This window comes from Oncorhynchus gorbuscha, linkage group LG07 (assembly GCF_021184085.1).
Source record: "Oncorhynchus gorbuscha isolate QuinsamMale2020 ecotype Even-year linkage group LG07, OgorEven_v1.0, whole genome shotgun sequence".
NCBI lineage: Eukaryota > Metazoa > Chordata > Actinopteri > Salmoniformes > Salmonidae > Oncorhynchus > Oncorhynchus gorbuscha.
Window position 1 is genome coordinate 76,442,336 of NC_060179.1, and position 21,881 is coordinate 76,464,216.

A 21,881-nucleotide genomic window follows, 5' to 3' on the forward strand; every position below is an offset into this window, starting at 1 on the left:
CCCTAATCACCCCATGCATTTGCCATTTAATGTTTGGCTGGTAATAAAGTATCTATTAGAAATGTAAATTTTATTTGAGTTCAACATAGGCAGTCATATCATAAATATTGCAGTATAAATACTAGTACATTTACTTCATGTTCACAATATGTGTTACATTGTCCGTCTGTGAAAGATTGCAAGACCGTTTTCTTCAGTTGGATAGGTTCAGAGCCATACATTTAGAAAGGTCATTTCACCTTGAAAAATGGAGGCTCATGTAGTCGTAGAAGTATGCATCTGTGTATGTATATTTCTCTGGATATGTTTAATGATGTTGTTATGTATTAACTCATCATAATATTGTCTGTTTCCCAGTAAGTTCATCCAATCAGGCTGAATTACGATATTTTCATTCTACATCTTATTATGGCTCATTGTTATTCAATATTGAAACTTTTTTTTATAGAAAACTCAGGCATTGGATAACTATGTTAATGCTAGCAGTAACATTTCATATTTCACTGTTGCAGTATCATAAGTATTATTACTGCTATGTATATCTGAATTATGTTCAAACATAAAGGTGCAAAACACTCTCACAAAGCCACTATTTTGTTTCATGGAACACTCAGTAACAACACGCCCGCAAAAAAAGCCAGTTTCACAAGTCATCACTGGTGATCACAAGGCCGTTGGCTATCTGGTTCTCAAGAATCATCCCCTCCTCGTCCTCCTGCACAAGCAACGGAGAGAAATCAAATGATCAACAACAAGCATTTTCGGTCTTCATAACAATTGTTTTTCATACGACGTCTAGTAAATAATTTCTTAACCTGTTAGATATTCAGTATATCTGCACCATAATTACTCAAATGATTAATAATCTACGATCAGGTAGATGGCGATTAGATGTACTTTATCCTCCTTGTTGTTTGGATTAGCAGAGATCACTCACCTCGTCTTTGGGAATGTAGTCTTTTTCTGTGCTTCTGTACGACACCACGTGGATAAGAGTATAAACTCTGAAAAGAGAAACAACACAGTGTACTTTTAGTGTGATTTCATCAAGACTCATCATAAGATAACTGAAACTAATCACTTGCTTGCATTGAGAGAATGTTTTAAACTGTAATAAGGCGCACAGCATTCTATTTGTCTTTCTGCCTTTTATTTTGACATTTCTGTCCTATTATGCATGTTTGGAATGGTGGTGTTATCATTTTGTTGTCATATATCATTTTGTGTTTGAGAAATGAGAAATGTTTGCCCACCTGTGGTAAAGCATAGCCAGGAACTGCACCACTAGAAGCACAGCGAATGACAAGAGGAACATCAAACTGAGAGGCTCCACCTTCAGGTATTCTCCTGATGATGTGCCATTTGGCCAGACTTTCTGAATCTTGATACTAATCACATCATTTCCAATGGCTTGTAAAAAGAAGGTGGCCACAATCCACAAAACGTTGATGATGAAATACAGAAACACTGCCTGTAAAACAACAAATACAAAATATGATCATTCTACGAGCCATGTGTGTTTAATAGAACATAGTAAATAAATAGTATAAAAATAGAAAAGGCCACCTTGTTTCGTAGTGACTTCAGTTCCCTTGTCACCTCCTCTTTATGAGCTTTATCATCAACAATAGGTGCGAGGTATCTCTCAAGCAGTTTCTTCCAAAAGTCGTGTTCATCCTGCCAAAATGCATAGGGAAACATGGTATGTATATTTGCTCATTTTATTGGAGCACATTGTTGCTCAACACTGTCTGTTCTTCAGATTATCACTCAAAGGATCTGGTTCCAGAGTACTCAGTCAACTTATTGCTGAAGTCCATCCCAGGTCACAGATGTAGAGAAGACAACGTCCGGAGCTGCACCAGTAAAACACCAGGCAATACAATACAACATTAAATACACTATGAACGGGTGTGTTTTCACTCAAACATTACCTCAGTGAGTTTCTCCACCTGTGGGGCAATGAGGGTTTTCTCTACAGCTCTTTTTACCCTCCTCTCAAGCCTCTCCATTCGGTTGGTTTTCAGGATCCTCCTGGCAGCCTCGTTAAGGGCGTACTGCAGCTCTTCTAGCTGGCTGTCGCTCAGCACGTCCTCTGGGCCCACTTTGTCCTTCAGCTCTCCGTTCACCGTGTCCGTCAGCATCATCACCAGCTCCTCACACACATCCTCCTGGTTCTTGTTTCTCAGGGTGTAACGGATCTGCTCCTGAAGGTTCCTTTTCAAGTTGGCGTAGGTCAATTTCTTCAGGAACTCTTCCTTGACAGGCTGAACCCAATCTATTGAAAGCAAATTGTGTAGAGGTGCTGTTGATTTATAATTCAACCTGTAGTTACATACTGACTTTTTGTATGTTGTAGGTTACAGCTATACTCTTTCATGTACTGAACCACCTACCACTTTGAGGTACAAATTCTCTTTCTTCCTCGGTGAAGCCACTATAAAGCGAACCGTCATAAAGCATATTATCATCTTCATCGTCATGGTTATCATCGTTGTCATCTTCAATGCTGGAATAGGCGCTCTCCTTTTTAGGAATGCTGTCAAACCTGTCAACACTGCTGTGAACAAGAGGATGAAAAGTTACAACAGGTAACAACAGGCCATCCATTTGATAGACGTTTGTTTTAGACAGTATATGAGCGAGGTCCTTTGGGCCTTTGTGAAATGTTTTGTACATGCCTTGTATCATATTCTAAGTCTTTCTTGGCTATTTTGCGGTCTAAAAGCTCTGGACGTATTTCCTCACTGTTTTCTTCATTTGGGGCATTGTTTTTCTCCTCCTTGGTGTTGGGCGTCTGTTCATGCACCACTTGCTGGGTGACTTGTATGTTTGGATTGACTGCCTGCTGGAGTTGCTGGAGCATCAAGTTATCAGTCTCTTGGGTGACTTGTAGTTTCATATCCCAACAGCAAAGTTTGCAGTTTCGATCACAGAGAACATTCTGGGTCTTCTTCTGTTCTTTTTCCTTGTTTGTCTCTCGAGTGCCCCATGTGACAATGTGCATGTTCACCAAGGAGTAGATTGTGAGCAAGAGATAGCCACTGGGGATACAGATGAAGTACATCAGACCATAGATGATCATGCTGAACTCCTGGGGGTGAAGGATGGCTGTCACCAGGTACATGGCAGCCATGGAAACCAGGAAGAGGCCAGTTGGGGTGATGAATGTGCCCTGCATAGCCATGTCACCTGGGGAACGCATGAAATGAAATGTGTATCGTAACAGTCTGACTCATTTAACACCAGCCGCCACCCTTTAAAGGATTATAGGTAAGCTTTATCTTTGCATAAACAACTTGGTTCTGTGTGTTGAGTGAATTATCATGTGAAGAGTCATTGCCAAAGCTTACCGATGATGGCGAAGAATGATGCTAACATCAGAAAGGCGTACAACACGCTCATAATAGCTGCAATGGTGATCTGGGTATTTGGTTTTGCCAAAAAACAAATTAACAGGTAGAAAATAGGTGGGATGACTGATATGATGATGGACAGGGTTCCCTCAATTTTGAACACAAACTGAAAAGCACCTAAAGAGGAAGACAGAAAAAAGAGTGAATACCTTCCTGGGATGGAGCTCTGTATATCATAGCACATAAAAACAATACAATTTGACCTCACTTTTATGGTTTTATTGAACCAAAGCAAAAGTCATAACTGATGGGTATACATACTTTATACTGTTTGTCCTTTAGCCCTGTGCCCTAAAATGTGTAGTCATATGTAATGTCGTTCACCCAGCTGGCTCTCTGCCTGACTTTGAGCTTTTGAACTTACTGACATTTCGAAATACTTAACTTGACAATAGAATGTTGGATATCACCCAATCAATAATATAATACTCTTAGCAAAAACATCTATTTTTCATTTGCAATCTGTAGAAACTATGAAAATCGAAAGGTTCAGAACTTTTGTGAAACATCACAGCACAGTGGAAAATATATGGCAGCTAGAAAAGGGGGATGGTCTTCAGAGATAAATGGGAGGGGTTGAGGGTAGCTGAAGGGTGGGACTGGATGGTCTTCAGAGATAAATGGGAGGGGTTGAGGACAGCTGAAGGGTGGGACTGGATGGTGTTCAGAGATAAATGGGAGGGGTTGAGGGAAGCTGAAGGGTGGGACTGGATGGTCTTCAGAGATAAATGGGAGGGGTTGAGGGAAGCTGAAAGGTGGGACTGGATGGTGTTCAGGTGGGACTGGATGGTCTTCAGAGATAAATGGGAGGGGTTGAGGGAAGCTGAAGGGTGGGACTGGATGGTGTTCAGAGATAAATGGGAGGGGTTGAGGGAAGCTGAAGGGTGGGACTGGATGGTCTTCAGAGATAAATGGGAGGGGTTGAGGGTAGCTGAAGGGTGGGACTGGATGGTGTTCAGAGATAGATGGGAGGGGTTGAGGGAAGCTGAAGGGTGGGACTGGATGGTGTTCAGAGATAAATGGGAGGGGTTGAGGGTAGCTGAAGGGTGGGACTGGATGGTGTTCAGAGATAGATGGGAGGGGTTGAGGGAAGCTGAAGGGTGGGACTGGATGGTGTTCAGAGATAAATGGGAGGGGTTGAGGGAAGCTGAAGGGTGGGACTGGATGGTGTTCAGAGATAAATGGGAGGGGTTGAGGGTAGCTGAAGGGTGGGACTGGATGGTGTTCAGAGATAAATGGGAGGGGTTGAGGGTAGCTGAAGGGTGGGACTGGATGGTGTTCAGAGATAGATGGGAGGGGTTGAGGGTAGCTGAAGGGTGGGACTGGATGGTGTTCAGAGATAGATGGGAGGGGTTGAGGGAAGCTGAAGGGTGGGACTGGATGGTGTTCAGAGATAGATGGGAGGGGTTGAGGGTAGCTGAAGGGTGGGACTAAAAACAAACAAAATAAAGCTAATGTCAAATATACTGTGTCCATGAAATGTTTATAGTATGAATAAGCTGGAAGTAGAAGCCTAAGTATTTTAGTCTAGTAGTTTACTCCAATTAGGGAGGGGTGGTTGGGTTATGGGAAAATAATAAAGGAAAATATACACTGTGTATTTTAGGGAGAGGGGGATAACGCATTTAACCCAACCCCTGTGAAACAGAGAGGTGCGGGGGGGGCTGTCATAATGGACATCCACTTCTTCGGCACCCGGGGAACAAATATACAGTATTTACAAAAAAATATATATGGGGGATTGGAAATGATATAGACAATTACAGTGATAGAAACAACAATCGATCTGCAATATTAAAGCTGATATACACCTTAATAAAAATTAAATATATAACAACTTGACTTAAGGGAAAATGTGGGACTTCAGTTCTAGTTACTCTATGTCGTATAATGAGTATTGGTTAACAACATATAGACGTAAAAGATTGCGAACAATGAACAAGAATGAACAGAACAGGTACCTGCTATCATCAGAGACACAGAGGCAGGGCCGAGAATGGAGGAGCTGACAGTAAATATCTGGTAGAAGATGTACAGTCTGGAGATGGAAGAGTTCCTCTTGACCGTCTCATTGCCACTGTGCAGGAGGTCCAGGGTGTTGGCCAGAGTAGACGGCCCCCAGCGCCGCCTCTGGTTGTAAAACTCTTTGAACTCCTGAGGGGAGTTGGTGTAGGCGTCAGACGCAGCGTTGTACTCCACTCTCCAGCCCTGCTGGAGGAGCAGGGTGCACAGCCAGCGGTCCTCACCTGGCCAGCAGGAAAAGGGAAGATTCAAGGAAGTGAATATACTTATCAGGTCCTAGGACAACTGCACACTTAGTGATTATCTCTAGGGAACACTTAATGAGCCAGTAAATATGTATACTCAGCAAAAAAAAAAAAACGTCCTCTCACTATTTTCAGAAAACTTAACACGTGTACATATTTGTATGAACATAACAAGTTTCAACAACTGAGACATAAACTGAAAAAGTTCCACGGACATGTGACTAACAGAAATGGAATAATGTGTCCCTGAACAAAGGGGGGGGGGTCAAAATCAAAAGTAACAGTCAGTATCTGGTGTGACCACCAGCTGCATTAAGTACTGCAGTGCATCTCCTCCTCATGAATGCACCAGATTTGCAGGTTCTTGCTGTGAGATGTTACCCCACTCTTCCACCAAGGCACCTGCAAGTTCCTGGACATTTCTGGGGGGAATGACCCTGGCCCTACCCTCCGATCCAACAGGTACCAAACGTGCTCAATGTATTGAAATCCGGGCTCTTCGCTGGCCATGGCAGAACACTGACATTCCTGTCTTGCAGGAAATCATGCACAGAACGAGCAGTATCGTTGGTGGCATTGTCATGCTGGAGGGTCATGTCAGGATGAGCCTGCAGGAAGGGGAACACATGAGGGATGAGGATGTCTTCCCTGTAACGCACAGCGTTGCGATTGCCTGCAATGACAACAAGCTCAGTCCGATGCTGCTGTGACACACCGCCCCAGACCATGACAGACCCTCCACCTCCAAATCGATCCCGCTCCAGAGTACAGGCCTCGGTGTAACACTCATTCCTTCGACAATAAACGCGAATCCAACCAACCACCAACCACCTGCCTTACAACAGGTATAAAAGCCCTCAGTTCAGCCTCTCTCAGCCTATTGCGGACAGTCCGAGCACTGATGGAGAGATTGAGCGTTCCTGGTGTAACTCGGACAGTTGTTGTTGACATCCTGTACCTGTCCCGCAGGTGTGATGTTCGAATGTACCGATCCTGTGCAGATGTTGTTACACGTGGTCTGCCAATGCGAGGACATTCAGCTGTCCGTCCTGTCTCTCTGTAGCGCTGTCTTAGGCGTCTCACAGTACGGGCATTGCAGTTTATTGCCCTGGCCACATCTGCAGTCCTCATGCCTCCTTGCAGCATGCTTAAGGCACGTTCACACAGTTGAGCAGGGACCCTGGGCATCTTTCTTTTTCTGTTTTTCAGAGTCAGTAGAAAGGCCTCTTTAGTGTCCTAAGCTTTCATAACTGTGACCTTAATTACCTACCGTCTGTAAGCTGTTAGTGTCTTAACGACCATTCCACATGTGCATGTTCATGAATTGTTTATGGTTCATTAAACAAGTTCTGTGAAGTTATTTGGATTTTTATAAATTATCTTTGAAAGTCAGGGTCCTGAAAAAGAGACGTTTCTTTTTTTGCTGCGTTTATGTCACCCTTGGTCTATTGAAGCCAACAGAAATAGCTCAATAAACTGTGATAAAACGTTCTATGAACCTCCTGTTGTATAATCTAATACTCCAGTAGTATATACTGAAAACCAAGTGCTGTTGATGGGAGAATAAGGAAGTAGTCACCTTGATCATATTGAACATACTCAGAGGCTCTAGTTGCAGTGGTGGTGTATCTCTTGAGCACGTTGTCATCCATCAGAGCTGATCCCCTGAACAAGCTGAAGCATCCAGGACTGCAGAGAACTGAACCAAACACGTGCTCAGCTGTTTTCTGGAGCCAGTGACCAACAGCATACTCAAATTTCTGATACCACACCATTGGACCTAAAAATAGAAATCAATGCATGTCAGTTCAGTTATACTGTAGCGGTAGCAAGACATGTTGATTTATTATCTCTCAGTGATTATGGTTGGAATTGGATTAGGGGCTCCGTATCGTGGAAGTATCGCAGAAGATCCGTGATAAAATGTCAACTTAATTTCCGATTGAGTCGACACATGCAACGTTTCCCGTGGGATGCAGTCTCCGCGAACGCGGGAACATTGCCTTTACATTTCACTCGAGCTATAACGCTTCTGTGATACGGATAGATGCACTTGAAATATACAGTATGCTGGACATAGCCATGTCTGAGTGGATCCCCTAACTCTGTGGTAAAGGGTGTATCAACATCAGTTCTACTCACCCATTCCTGTAGGGTGGATTCGTCCGCATGCAGCACCCACATTGCAGTACTTCCGAAGTCGGTCCACCAGTAATATCAGAGCTGCGGGGTGGAAGTCTGTGTCTCCATCCAGGGCCATGATGTAGGTATTGTCATCAGAGATGTGTTTTCTCTTACTGTCATTGTCATGTTGTGGCAACAGGAAACTCTCACCATCCAGTGATATGAGACTGGCACGGCAAGGATTATTCTGTCTCTGTAGAAGACAAATACAAAAAAATCATACACATTCATTTAGAGAAACCATGGAACTATGGCTCGCTACTGATTTTTCCTATTTACAGATCAGCTGTATTGTGGGGATAAAGGCAATAACATGGAAATTAGCATTAAATATATTACATACCGTTATCTTTTGAGGATTCTTTACAATGTATCCTTTCCATCCAAGCAGATAGTAGAGGTACATGATCTGAAAAACATGTCAGATGCAAACTTATAACCATTTAATTTTCCTCAAGTGTGTTCATACTAAAACCAAAAAAAGCAATTACAATATATTTATGTTCTTCAAGAAAAGTCATTAAAGTATGTTTAAAGAACGTAGGTTAACAGTGGTGAAATCATGGAATACAGTAATATTGAAAATCATCCTACCCACCTGTGACCATCTCTTCTTGTTTCTGATTAGCTGTTTGTCTTTCAAATGGAAATACAGCATGTTTCCTTCTGGCATCACAAACATTAATCGCCCACCATAAGGAGTCTCAATAATCGACACATCATCAGGCTCCTTATTGGTGAATACCCTGAAATACACAAACATTCCAGATTCATTATGAAACAGTTAGCAGTCTTTTGGATTGATAGAATTCCCCCATTTATAGTGAATGCATCTTAAAGTAGAGCTTGTTTGTGCTCATTAACTGGCACTTGGTCTGGTTTTTATAGGGAGTAAAGTGCAAAGAAAAACCAAATGTCCACTTACCTGTAAACCTCTATGACCACATGAATGAGATCGGTCACATATTCGTTGATAAACTTTTTGTCCGTCTCTTTGTCTATCATGAATGCGTCGTCTACAAATATGTGGCATTCAAAGTCAAAAACATCTTTATGTTCCTCTTTTGGGTCACCTCTGTACCGGTCCAACCTGAAACCATCAAGACACTTGTTAAGAGAACATCCTATTTTTATGCAAAACATTATAGTAATTACCTCCTTATAATATATAATAAATAATATATGCCATTTAGCAGACGCTTTTATCCAAAGCGACTTACAGTCATGTGTGCATACATTCTACGTATGGGTGGTCCCGGGAATCGAACCCACTACCCTGGCGTTACAAGCGCCATGCTCTACCAACTGAGCTACAGAAGGACCATTCATTGTATTTTGTCAAAGTCTGTTGGTCCTTGTACACGCTAAGGTTGTGGTCCTTCTGTAGCTCAGTTGGTAGAGCATGGCGCTTGTAACGCCAGGGTAGTGGGTTCGATTCCCGGGACCACCCATACGTAGAATGTATGCACACATGACTGTAAGTCGCTTTGGATAAAAGCGTCTGCTAAATGGCATATATTATTATTATTATTATATTATTATTACAACTTGAGTGCGGTGTGTACAGTGTCATTGTCTTGTGTTGTATACAAGAAGTCTCTGCTGCACACACTCACACACACACTAACATTGTACATTTATATGAAATAACTTTTCAGGGCTAGAAATATGTAAATATCAAACACAGCCAGCGAAATTGATAAGCACAATACCTGAACATGGATGTGAGGATCTTCAACATCTCGTCATAGGTCTCATGCCACATTGTTGCACAGAGGTAAATGACACAATTCTCCACGTCATCAACAACACTACTGTAGAATGAAAAACATGGGGAAAGTATGAGAACATGTTTGGATGGAGGAGAGAGAGCCATTTCTAAACATGTTTGAATGCAGAGTGATCAGAGTTCATGTCAGTGAGTGTATTTCAGCACACTACCACTAAGACTCTTTCTTATATAGTGCACTGTCGGCAAAACTCCACAATTACTGAATAAATGTCTATTTGCACTGTTGCAATGTGAAGTCTTAAACCATGTGCACTTTTAATCAATTAAATAGCAAAGTCTTACCTCTCCTGGTTCCTCGTTTGCACAACCTTCATCTTGGTGTTCAGAAGCAGAGACAGGTCGATGAAGGCAGATTCATAGAGGCGTCGTACAAACAGCTCAGTTGTGCGTTCGATCCTCTGGACCTTGAAGTTCCACACATAGTAGGTGCATGTGATGAGCCCGAGCCACATGCAAATCCCCTCCAGCGCAAGTAGGGAGAAAGGCCAGGTCCAGTAGTGGCTACTCAAAGAAGTCCTGCAGATGCTCTTGGTGATCTCCAGCATCACGACTGTGCTGGTGTTCTTAGTGCTCAGGTCAACTAGGCTCGAGCAAAAGTCTATGATAGAAGTTGTGTCGGCCCCAGCGAGGTATTGAGATTGAGTTAGGAAAAGGATCATGCCGAGAATGAGAACAGCGGGCCCGGTAAAACAGACCGGGAAGGCGAAGCTCATTCGCACAGAGTGGATCTTACAAGCCACCACTCCAAACCAATGGCATGCAGCAGAGAAAAAGGCTTGAAGGAAAAGTACAGTAAGACCAATATCAAGTGTCTCTCTATGCCTCGCAATTGTACTTTCATCTTCATCGGCCTTAGGGGTGAAATCAAAATCTGACCATGCAATATTTTCCTGTATCAATACGTGGTAGATGAGGTACACAGCAGCAATGACTACAACCCTTAGAAGACTCGATATCACAAATACAAAGTCTCTGAAGGTGTCCAACTCAGCCAGCATTTCTTGCATGTTGTTGCTCGCCTGCACTGGGTTTTCCCACCAGTTCAGAGAAACCAAAAAAGATGCAAAAACTGCAATGCCAACATACCAATAACAGTCGTCCTCCTGGCCTGATACAAAAGAGGTTACCCGGACGTAATAGTCTGCCCCAAGGAGAAAGTAGCCGGTCAGGACAAGCATAAGAGAACAAATGGGGAAGATGATCTTCCAGTTCTCTCTCTGCAGACGAAATACAATCTGTAGGACTGAGGAAAGCATGCAGACTCCCCCGGAGATAAAGAGGTTTGTCAGCACGTCAAACTGGGGCATCACCACCAGCACCAGGATGGAGGTCCCAAGAGACACCAAGCATTCAATCCCACACACCTGAAAAATACACATTTAAGTTTGTGTTGACAGCATGCGGTGTTGGGGAAGCTACTCTGAAAATATAGTTTACCAGGCTACCAATTACTTCACACTGGAAGAAGAGAAGCTACACTAAAGCTACCCTTAAAAAGGTTAAATTACTTTGATAAAGGAGTTCACTACATCCAAACTACTTCATGAAATATTATCATATGTAAATCTGAAATTTCATAGACTACAAATTACAAGGTCAGATTACTTTGCGGTCATATGTTAACAGAATGTTTAATTTAGTCTATTTAACACAAACACAATGTTTCAAGTGAGAATTAGGCAGGTATGATGCCGAATTTTTTTTGCCTACTTCTCCCCTATTTTCTTTTCTTTTTCCAGAAAAACAGCAGTGTGTAGTTCCAGTAGTTAGCTACACCGCTACATGGTGAGAATATAGCTAACTACTGAAAATACTGCATAGATTAGAAATGAATTCCCCAACACTGACAGCAAGAAATTTGAGCAGCAATTAAGACATACAAAGATCACCAAGAAGTCAAATTGTATAATATTTCAACTTACAATTCCCATAGTTTTCATGTTTGGTGGGATGAAGTTCTTGAAAGCGCATTTCCACAGTGACTTGAGGAACACGAGCAGGTTGGGCATCACCAAACAGCCCACCAGCATGAGCATGTAATATTGTCTTTCCTTGGAAGTCCTAGTCGATGTGGGGCTTGAGAGTGTGGAGAGAACCAGTAGAGAGCCCTGGCGGGTTAGATGTAAACACAATTGACATCAGACTCCTAATATTATAACATCTAAGATTCATTCATTTAAACACTGATCTACATAATGAGTGTGAACAGTTCCTTCATAGTGTTAGCAGTGTATGTGTTAGAGAGAGAAAAAACAGATGGGAGAGTACTATGGTGTCTAGGGTGTCAACCTGGTCTCAGAGCATTTCGTATTATTCTGTACAAAAATCTGAGGCCCCATTTAGTATGATATTTTATCTTTTGTATGGTGTGAGTTAATTTGTGGATGTCCATCACCCATTTGGTATGATATGTTCCAAATTACAATTCGCAGATTTGAGATTTGTCTCATAAAGAACCCATTCCCCTTCCCTTGTATACTATTCATCAATCATTTACATTTACATTTAAGTCATTTAGCAGACGCTCTTATCCAGAGCGACTTACAAATGTTGAGTTGTGGAAATGTATCTGTTATGGTATGGATTCTATATATCTATTATAAGATGACATCCCAGGAGGTATTATGATTGATCCAGTAGTTTCCAGGTTCATGGTGCTGGGGTCAATGCTAGATGTGATACAGTTTATGTGAAATTGACGTCAAGTGCCTCCCAAGTGGCACAGTGGTCTAAGGCACTGCATTGCAGTTTCTAGCTGTGCCACTAGAGATCCTGGTTCGAGTCCAGGCTCTGTCTTAGCCGGCCGTAACCGGGAGACACATGGGGCGGTGCACAATTTGCCCAGCATCATACGGGTTAGGGGAGGGTTTGGCTGACAGGGATGTCCTTGTCCCATCGCACTCTAGTGACTCCTGTGGTGGGCCGGGCGCATGCACGCTGACACGGTCGCCAGGTTTACGGTGTTTCCTCTAACACATTGGTGTGGCTGGCTTCTGGGTTAATGGGGCATTGTGTCAAGAAGCAGTGTGGCTTGGTTAGGTTGTGCTTCGGAGGACGTGTGGCTCTTGACCTTCGCCTCTCCCGAGTCAGTACGGGAGTTGCAGTGATGAGAGAAGATTGTAAACTACCAATTTGATACCATGAAATTGGGGAGAAAAAAGGGGTAAAAGTAAAGAAATTTAAATTAAATAAATTGATGTCAAAAGTTGACATTTCTTTTGCATTTTATCTTACACACTGCAGCCTTTTCCTAATCTTAACCTAATTGTCATAACCTGTTACGTTAATTATCCTAACCTGCTGCTTAAGTTCTCCTCACCTGTTATAAAAAGTCAATTCTGACATAAGATGTATCCTGTCTACACTAAACTGGGTGCTGGTCCCTCATTTTGGCTCACCTTGCTGATGACAGCACTGGACAGGACCATTATCCCCACGAACGCTGCCACCAGGTGCTGGAACAACTCAAAGCATCTTCTCTTCTCCTCTTTCTCAGCACCAATGGGATTTAACTGGAATGGATCCCAGGTGTCTCTGTGACAGTATCGAACACAATTTCAAACAGTTTGTTAAAACTGTTTATTACTGTTTAATAAACCGTCCTTAAAATAATAACTTCCAGTCTTTATAAACCCTTTATAAAGTGTAGCTGTATAGAGTGTTACTGTAATGTCTGACTTGAAGATATGTTATATCCAGTGATGGGAAGGTACAGATGTAGGATCTTAATTCTCTCACAACAAGAAAATAATCCACCAGCAACAGGAAATGTTAATTATTGTGTGGACTATAATTAACATTATATATTTTTTTAAAGAGTTGATACATTTCTTTTAATTTTTACAAACTTTAGAAGCCTTTGCATTTCCTACTGTGCATGACATTTTCTGCACAACAAGGTAATCTAATTAAGATCCTACACCAGTAAATGATTTGAGTAATTCATCATTGGGTCAAAGGAAGTAAGTCACAAGTGACATCATATAACATCCATTATAAACTGGGTGGTTCGAGCCCTGAATGCTGATTGGCTGACAGCCGTGGCATATCAGACCATATACCATGGGTATGATAAAACATTTATTTTTACTGCTCTTTTACTGCTCTAATGTTTATAATAGCAATAAGGAGCCTCAGTGTTTATGGGTGTCAGGGAAAGGTGACACTAAATGAGTCACTATTGAATCATTAGAATTGTATATGAAACTGCTAATTGGGTGCAGTAGGTTCTGACAATGTCATATCCATGAATGATGCCCAGTCCGTCTGTATTCAGACAGCCAGTCTTACCTTATCTAATGAGCTTTGGCTTTGACATAACTATGGCGCCAGTATAAGCACCCAAACGCACCTAAGCCAATTGTGACCAGCCCTACATGGTGAATCGCCCTAATTAAGATATGACCATTATCCATTATATCAACCTTATGTAAACAACCTCATGCCCACCAGGTTTACTGAATAAAAATGAATTGAACGAGGGGACAAAATGTTGACGGTGTTATCTCAAATAATTGATCTGAATAGACTGTTGATGATGTTCTAGATCAGTGGTTCTCAACCTATTCACAGGGGGTAGTTGGAAGACCCATAACACTGTAACACCTTGAATTTCTCCAAACACAAACAAGCTAGAGTGATGAAACACAGTACATGCACATTTGGGTTGTCTCCTTGCTTGTTAAGTCACAGGCAAATATTTCACTATTTGCATGTTTTATGGACACATATTAGTTTTTTAAGGGTTAAATTATTTTTACTTACTGCCCTGAGAATTCATTCCCAATAATTCAAACTAGCATAATTTTTATCACTATACTGTACACTACCAGTCAAAAGTTTTAGAACACCTACTCATTTAAGGGTTTTTCTTTATTTTTACGATCAAAACTATATAGTATGTAGTAACCAAAAAAGTGTTAAACAAATCCAAATATATTTTATATTTGAGACTCTTCAAATCGCCCCCCTTGCCTTGATGACAGCTTTACACACAATTTTTTTTAAACACCTTTTTTGGTTACTACATAAATCCATATGTGTTATTTCATAGTTTTGATGTATTCACTGTTATTCTACAATGTAGTAAATAGTCAAAATAAAGAAAAACACTTGAATGAGTAGATGTTCTAAAACTTTTGATCGGTCGTGTAGAGTATGTTGGCTAAACTTTGACATTAATGACCTCGTCACTAATATTGTCTGTTGCTAAGCACATGAGGTTTTGTCATGGTAGCTAGGTTGGGGGAAATTGTAAAGTAGTTTTAAAATTACCCTGGGCCAAGCAGCCAAATTATGAAAACAAGTGATTTTACCTTTAAGATTGTATGAATAATACATGAAATGTACAAATACTAACTTTAAATAGCATTGAGGTCCTGTAGAGTGCCAAAGAATTTGTAAACAGATATCATTTGGGCACCATCAGACTATTCAGATGTTTTGAGAAGAACCAAATGGCCATGCAAAAACATGGGTGTTTCTGTAATTATATTTTTTTTAAATTAATTTTACCTTTATTTAACTAGGCAAGTCAGTTAAGAACAAATTCTTATTTTCAATGACGGCCTAGGAACAGTGGGTTAACTGCCTGTTCAGGGGCAGAACGACAGATTTGTATCTTGTCAGCTCGGGTTTTTGAACTTGCAACCTTACGGTTATTTCTAGGAAAATGATTACATATGATGATTCATGAACATGAATGTTTTTGAAGTACAGTACATTTATTTGGTTTATTTTTTATTTATTTTTGGGTGTCACATTTGACCCCAAACAACTAGTGTTAGAATTGCCCGTGCCACGGGGAAAATTTAACTTCCAATCTTTTCGGATTAAAATCGATATTGTGATCCGACCATCTTACGTACATACCTATAAATGGTATGAATGATTAGGAGACATATGTACCTTTCTTATATCAAAACATGACTGGCCTAGTTCAAGTGGTCTCTGAGCAATAGAGTAAAATAGAAACATTTCCTCTAGTCTCCCCTACTTCAGGCAGAGCAAAATGTAGTTGTGGGTAGAGTTACCAGAAAGTATTGCGAACCCCTGGTCTTTTAGACGGATAGTATTAGACAAAAGAATCCACATATTCGGTCATTTAAAAGAGATATATCAAATCAAATTTTATTGGTCACATACACATATTTAGTAGATGTTATTGCGCGTGTAACGACATGCTTGTGTTCCTAGCTCCAACAGTGAAGTCGTATCTAACAATTGTATATTTAAAACTTTTCATCTATTGATCAGTTTTACATACCTATAATTGCATGCTATTATTCATCCTAAAGCATGAAATCATTACAATGCATCTATCATGCTCATTCTAATGTCTCAAAACACCTATTCTAAGCAAATAATATGTGTAGTCATTTAACAAATATTACATTGTAAGATGTTAGTGGTGTTTTCATTCCTATTAAACTGCTTTCTTTCAATATAACAATGTCAGTATTGATCTAATAGCTATTGTTCTAACACTATATCCTCCGTAGAGTAATAGATGAATTATAACAGCTTCTAGTGACATCTCACACACTGCCGAGGAAAGTCCCAGCATTATCAGAGCAGCGGCCCGCGATAAGGAGCATTAGACAAGGAGTTCAACTTTGCTACCTTATATTGTATATCTTCAAAACTAAATTCTCATTAGTTTCCCAACAATGGTAAATGATATCTACCATAGTACATAGTATCGTTGTATCATGATATAGTTGTATTACTTATATTTAGTGTCATTTCAGTATTGGTAGAATATTTTTCCATGTCTACAGTGCTAATTATTTTCAAGATCAGGCCCTGTGAATCCTAACAGTTTTGATTGAAATGATTCTCACGTGAAACTGAATTAAATTATTTTTGATTAATAAAACTAACCTGTGCCTTCCTTCCCTTTTCCTCCCTCTGAATTTGAGCTCCTCCATGTTTCACTGTCCTCAGTGGTACAGCTTAGTGGTCCTAAGTGCTAGTCCATTTGCTGAGGCACTAAGGTATTGGCATGCGTCAGTTCACTTTAATCAGCTACCACTATTTGAGATGCCTCGGGCCCTCCCTCTTTTATTGTCCTTTCACCCATAAAGAGGTACAAGGATCATCCATAATACGTAACACTTTAACATCTTTATTGTCTCTCACCGAAATGAATGAACATTTTGAGGTATCTTTTTGCTTACCTTTATGACAATTTACATAATTTACATACTCTACAAACTTAACCACCTAAACATTTACATGTTTTCAGTGGGGCAATTTCGTCACCAAGATGAGTTAAAAAATAAAAAAAAAAAAAATGCCATTTAGCAGACGCTTTTATCCAAAGCGACTTACAGTCATGTGTGCATACATTCTACGTATGGGTGGTCCCGGGGATCGAACCCACTACCCTGGCGTTACAAGCGCCATGCTCTACCAACTGAGCTACAGAAGGACCACGTTACATAGCAACAATGCTTTCAAAATATACTTGATATTCTGGTTCTATCATTACAGAACATAAATTAACAGGTTTTCAATGCAAGGTATGATGAAGCACCTCATAGATAAATACCCACCACACTCAAACTTAACACCTTGAGATGTGATTTTGCTTTGAGAACCATTTTGAAAATGCTTTTAGATTACAAATGATGAATTTGTTCAAAGACTACCTCAGTATACAAAGATCCTCCATTTGTACTACAGTATATCTACAAAAATAAGACACACAAATCTCCACTGGATGAGGAGCTTAGTAACTCCAATGAATTAAGACAGAATTCAGAGAGTTTATTTCCTTGTTCATGTGTCGATTGTTCCATTTTTATCCACCAAGAATGTAGGTAGGACTTTGGTTTCATAAGGAAGTGAATATCTTTTTTATTTCACAAAAACAATTGAAGTTATTTTAGAAATGTATAGCCTTGTTTATCCCTGGTGCTAACATGCATCTTTGTCCTGATCTTGTACATATTCAGAGAAATACAGTATGTCTACACATGGTATTAAAATGTGTCTCTTATCTGTCGACTTTGTTCCCATTGTGACCATATATACCACTTTTCCTGGTCCCTCACTATTATTTGACGGCTATTCTATCAAAATAATATTTTTTTCTTTATTTTAAGACATATATTGATGCCATGAGCCATAAAGGTTTACTTTAATCAGCTAACACAATTTAAGATGCCTCAGGCCCTCCCTCTTTTACTGTCCGTTCACCCATAAAGAGGTACAAGGATCATCCACAATATGTATGTCATGACTTCCGCCAAAGTCGGTTCCTCTCCTCGTTCGGATGGCGTTCGGCAGTCAACGTCACCGGTCTTCTAGCCATTGCCGATCCACCTTTCATTTTCCATTTGTTTTGTCTTGTTTTCCCACACACCTGGTTTACATTCCCTCATTACTTGTCATGTATCTGTTCCCCCCCCATGTCTGTGTGTGGAATTGTTTGTTGTAAAATGTTTGTGCACTTCTGACTGGTTCGTGACTGGTTATTTTGTACCCATATTTTGTTGTTCTGGGTGCCGTTGGTTTTGCTTACTAAACTGCTCCGGTTATTACCCAGTTCTGCTCTCCTGCGCCTGACATCCCTGCAGCCAGACACACACCTCTTATAGAATTCCACACCTGAATATGGAGTCGGCAGGTGCAGGTGCCCCTGGTATAGGGGTCGAGGAGCACACCCGGGAGCACGCGGCGATGCTCCACCATCATGGCGCCACCACGGACCGCGTTGTCCAAACCATGGACCACTGGGAGAGACAGGGAGTTCCTCCAGCGCCTCCAGAAGCACAACTGGGGTCTCCACTACACGCTCCCCCCTGCACCCGGTCCCAGTGGGATTCGTCTCACCCTTCCCCTGGTGTACGATGGGACGGCGGCACGCTGCCAGGGTTTCATGTTGCAGCTGGACCTCTACCTGACAACCGTCCACCAGGATCCTTTGGGACGTGAGAGGGTGTCCGCCCTCGTCTCGTGCCTCTCAGGGAAAGCCCTGGAGTGGGCCAACGCTGTGTGGGGAGAAGGAGATGCGGTGCAGGACCATTTAGAGGATTTCACCCACAGCTTCCGGGCAGTCTTTGACCACACGGCCGAGGGTAGAGCGGCAGGTGATCGTCTCTTCCATCTTAGGCAGGGGACGAGGAGTGCCCAGGAGTTCGCAATGGACTTTAGGACCATGGCCCCCGGCGCAGGATGGAACGACAGGGCCCTGATCGATCACTATCGCTGCAGTTTGCGCGAGGACGTCCGTCGGGAGTTGGCCTGCAGGGACACCACCCTCACCTTCGACCAGCTGGTGGACCTGTCCATTCGGCTGGATAACCTGCTGGCTATCCGTGGACGTCCAGAACGGGGTCTGTTGGTTCCGTCCCCCAGCACCACTGCTACGATGCCCATGGTGCTGGGCGGTGCTGCGCCAGCTCCTGCATTTCCTGTAGTGCTAGGCCTACCCTGGTTAGCTTGTCCCCACTTGACCCCACTGTTTCATGGCAACGGAGGGCTCTCACGGGGTGGTCGCGAGAGTGCTCGGGAGGTGTTTAGGGGTTTCCATTGGTACTACTATGGTGGAATGTCCAGACCAGGTCTCCACCGTGCGCATTCCCCCCGAATATTCCGACTTGGCTCTCGTCTTCTCCAAAAATAAGACGACTCAATTACCACCCCATCGTCGGGGGATTGTGCAATAAATCTCCTGGTAGATGCCGCACTTCCCAGGAGTCACATGTATATCCTGTCACAGGTGGAGACGGCGGCTATGGAAACATATGTCTCCGAATCCCTGTGTCAGGAGTACATTCGGTCCTCCACTTCACCCGCCTCCTCAAGTTTATTTTTTGTGAAGAAGAAGGAGGGAGATCTGCGCCCGTGTATTGACTATCGAGCCCTAAACCAGATCTCTGTGAAGTACAGTTACCCGCTACCTCTCATAGCCACAGCGATTGAGTCAATGCACGGGGCGCACTTCTTCAACAAACTAGATCTCAGGAGCGCTTATAACCTGGTGCTTCTCCGGGAGGGAGATGAGTGGAAGACGGCTTTCAGGACCACCTCTGGGCATTATGAGTACCTCGTCATGCCGTACGGGTTGATGAATGCTCCATCAGTCTTCCAAGCCTTTGTAGACAAGATTTTCAGGGACCTGCACGGGCAGGGTGTAGTGGTGTATATTGATGACATTCTGATATACTTCGCTGCAAGCACCGAGCATGTGTCCATGGTGCACAAGTTGCTTGGTCGACTGTTGGAGCATGACCTGTACGTCAAGGCTGAGAAATGTCTGCTCTTCCAGCAGTCCGTCTCCTTCTTAGGATATCGCATTTCCACCTCAGGGGTGGAGATGGAGAGTGACCGCATTTCAGCCGTGCGTAATTGGCCGACTCCCACCAAGGTAAAGGAGGTGCAGCGTTTTCTAGGGTTTGCCAACTACTACCGGAGGTTTATCCGGGGTTTTGGTCACTTAACGGCTCCCAATACATCACTGCTGAAGGGGGGCCCGGTGCTTTTGCAGTGGTCGGCTGAGGGGGAGAGGGCTTTTAGTCACCTGAGGGCTATGGGAAAGGAAACTATGACGTGGGGGAACGGGAGCTGTTGGCTGTCATCAAGGCTTTGAAGGCATGGAGACATTGTCTTGAGTGGGTTAAACACCCTTTTCTCATCTGGTCTGACCACCGCAATCTGGAGTACATCCGGGCGGCGAGGAGACTGAACCCTCGCCAGGCAAGGTGGGCCATGTTTTTCACCCGTTTTGTTTTCACCCTTTCTTACAGACCAGGTTCCTAGAACGTGAAGGCAGACGCACTGTCCCGGCTGTATGACACAGAGGAGCGGCCCATGGATCCCACCCCCATACTCCCGGCTTCCTACCTGGTGGTGCCGGTAGTGTGGGAGCTGGACGCGGACATTGAGCAGGCGTTACGTGCAGAGCCCGCTCCAGTCCGTGACCGGCTGATCTATTGGGCCCACACGTCACCCTCCTCTAGTCATCCAGGCATTGGTCGGACGGAGCGCTGTCTGAGCGGGAAGTACTGGTGGCCCACTTTGGCTAAGGACGTGAGGGTTTATGTTTCCTGCTGCTCGGTGTGCTCCCAGTGCAAGGCTCCTAGGCACCTACCCAGAGGTAAGCTACACCGCTTACCCGTTCCACAACGGCCTTGGTCGCACCTGTCGGTCGATTTCCTTACCGATCTTCCTCCCTCACAGGGTAACACCACAATCCTGGTCATTGTGGACCATTTTTCCAAGTCCTGCCATCTCCTCCCTCTGCCCGGTCTCCCTACGGCCCTACAGACTGTGGAGGCCTTGTTTTCACACGTCTTCCGGCACGTCTGTCTGAGGATATAGTGTCGGATCGGGGTCCCCAGTTCACTTCGTGGGTCTGGAGGGCGTTCATGGAACATCTGGGGGTCTCGATCAGCCTTTCACCTCGAGAGTAACGGGCAGGTGGAGAGAGTTAACCAGGATGTGGTTAGGTTTCTGAGGTCTTATTGCCTGGACCGGCCCAGGGGAGTGGGCGGTGTTCGTGCCCTGGGCAGAGATGGCCCAGAACTCGCTCCGCCACTCCTCCACTAACCTCTCTCCCTTCCAGTGCATACTGGGGTATCAGCCGGTTTTGGCTCCATGGCATCAGAGTTAGACCAAGGCTCCTGCGGTGGATGACTGGTTCCGGTGACCGGAGGAGACATGGGACATCGCCTATGCTCACCTTCAGCGCGCCATGCTGCACCAGAAAGCCAGCACAGACCACCGCAGTGAGGCCCCTTTGTTCGCACCGGGGGACCAGGTCTGGCTCTTGACCCGAAACCTGCCCCTCCGCCTGCCCTGCCGGAAGCTGGGTCCACAGTTTGGGGCCGTTTAAAGTCCTGAGGAGACTGAACGAGGTGTGTTACAGATTACAGCTTTCCCCCGATTACCGTATTAACCCCTCGCTCCATGTGTCTCTCCTCAGGCCGGTGGTGGTTGGTCTGCTCCAGGAGTCAGAGGTGCGGGAGGTTCCTCCGCCCTCTCTGGACATCGGCTTATGCCGTTTGCTCCATACTGGATTCGAGGCGTCGGGTGAGGGGCCGTCAGAACCTCGTGGAGTGGAATGGGGTACGGTCCGGAGAAGAGATGCTGGGTTCCGGTGGAGGACGTGTTGGACCCTTCAAGGGGGGGTTACTGTCACGACTTCCACCGAAGTCGGTCCATCTCGTTGTTCGGGCGGCGTTCGTCGGTCGACGTCACCGGTCTTCTAGCCAT

General features: G+C 43.5%; 1 protein-coding gene across 2 annotated transcripts; it reads right to left on the bottom strand.

The window, feature by feature from the left end:
- Positions 1-53: 53 nt before the first annotated feature.
- LOC124040369 (chitin synthase chs-2-like) lies at positions 54-16,681 on the bottom strand. Of its 2 annotated transcripts, none has more exons than XM_046357506.1 (19): positions 16,542-16,681; positions 13,058-13,193; positions 11,582-11,767; positions 9,942-11,023; positions 9,580-9,681; positions 8,793-8,957; positions 8,466-8,613; positions 8,211-8,276; positions 7,826-8,060; positions 7,263-7,463; positions 5,378-5,662; positions 3,354-3,533; positions 2,682-3,192; positions 2,397-2,557; positions 1,935-2,278; positions 1,567-1,677; positions 1,254-1,471; positions 938-1,004; positions 54-715 (listed from the first exon to the last, which is right to left on the bottom strand). In XM_046357506.1, the coding sequence occupies exons 1-19, from the start codon at positions 16,586-16,588 to the stop codon at positions 644-646; spliced, it is 4,317 nt and encodes a 1,438-aa protein (XP_046213462.1). In that variant the 5' UTR covers positions 16,589-16,681; the 3' UTR covers positions 54-643. The 2 variants fall into 2 exon arrangements, with proteins under 2 accessions (XP_046213462.1, XP_046213461.1); XM_046357505.1 differs by having other exon boundaries at positions 2,397-2,560.
- Positions 16,682-21,881: the final 5,200 nt, after the last annotated feature.

Excerpts from the sequence above, each read along its gene's own strand:
- LOC124040369 (XM_046357505.1), bottom strand. The coding sequence starts at position 16,588 with ATGGAGGAGCTCAAATTCAGAGGGAGGAAAAGGGAAGGAAGGCACAG. Across the intron at positions 8,958-9,579 it reads ATCCTCACATCCATGTTCAG|GTTGGACCGGTACAGAGGTG; the intron begins GTATTGTGCTTA and ends TGATGGTTTCAG. Across the intron at positions 3,193-3,353 it reads ATCATTCTTCGCCATCATCG|GTGACATGGCTATGCAGGGC; the intron begins GTAAGCTTTGGC and ends TGCGTTCCCCAG.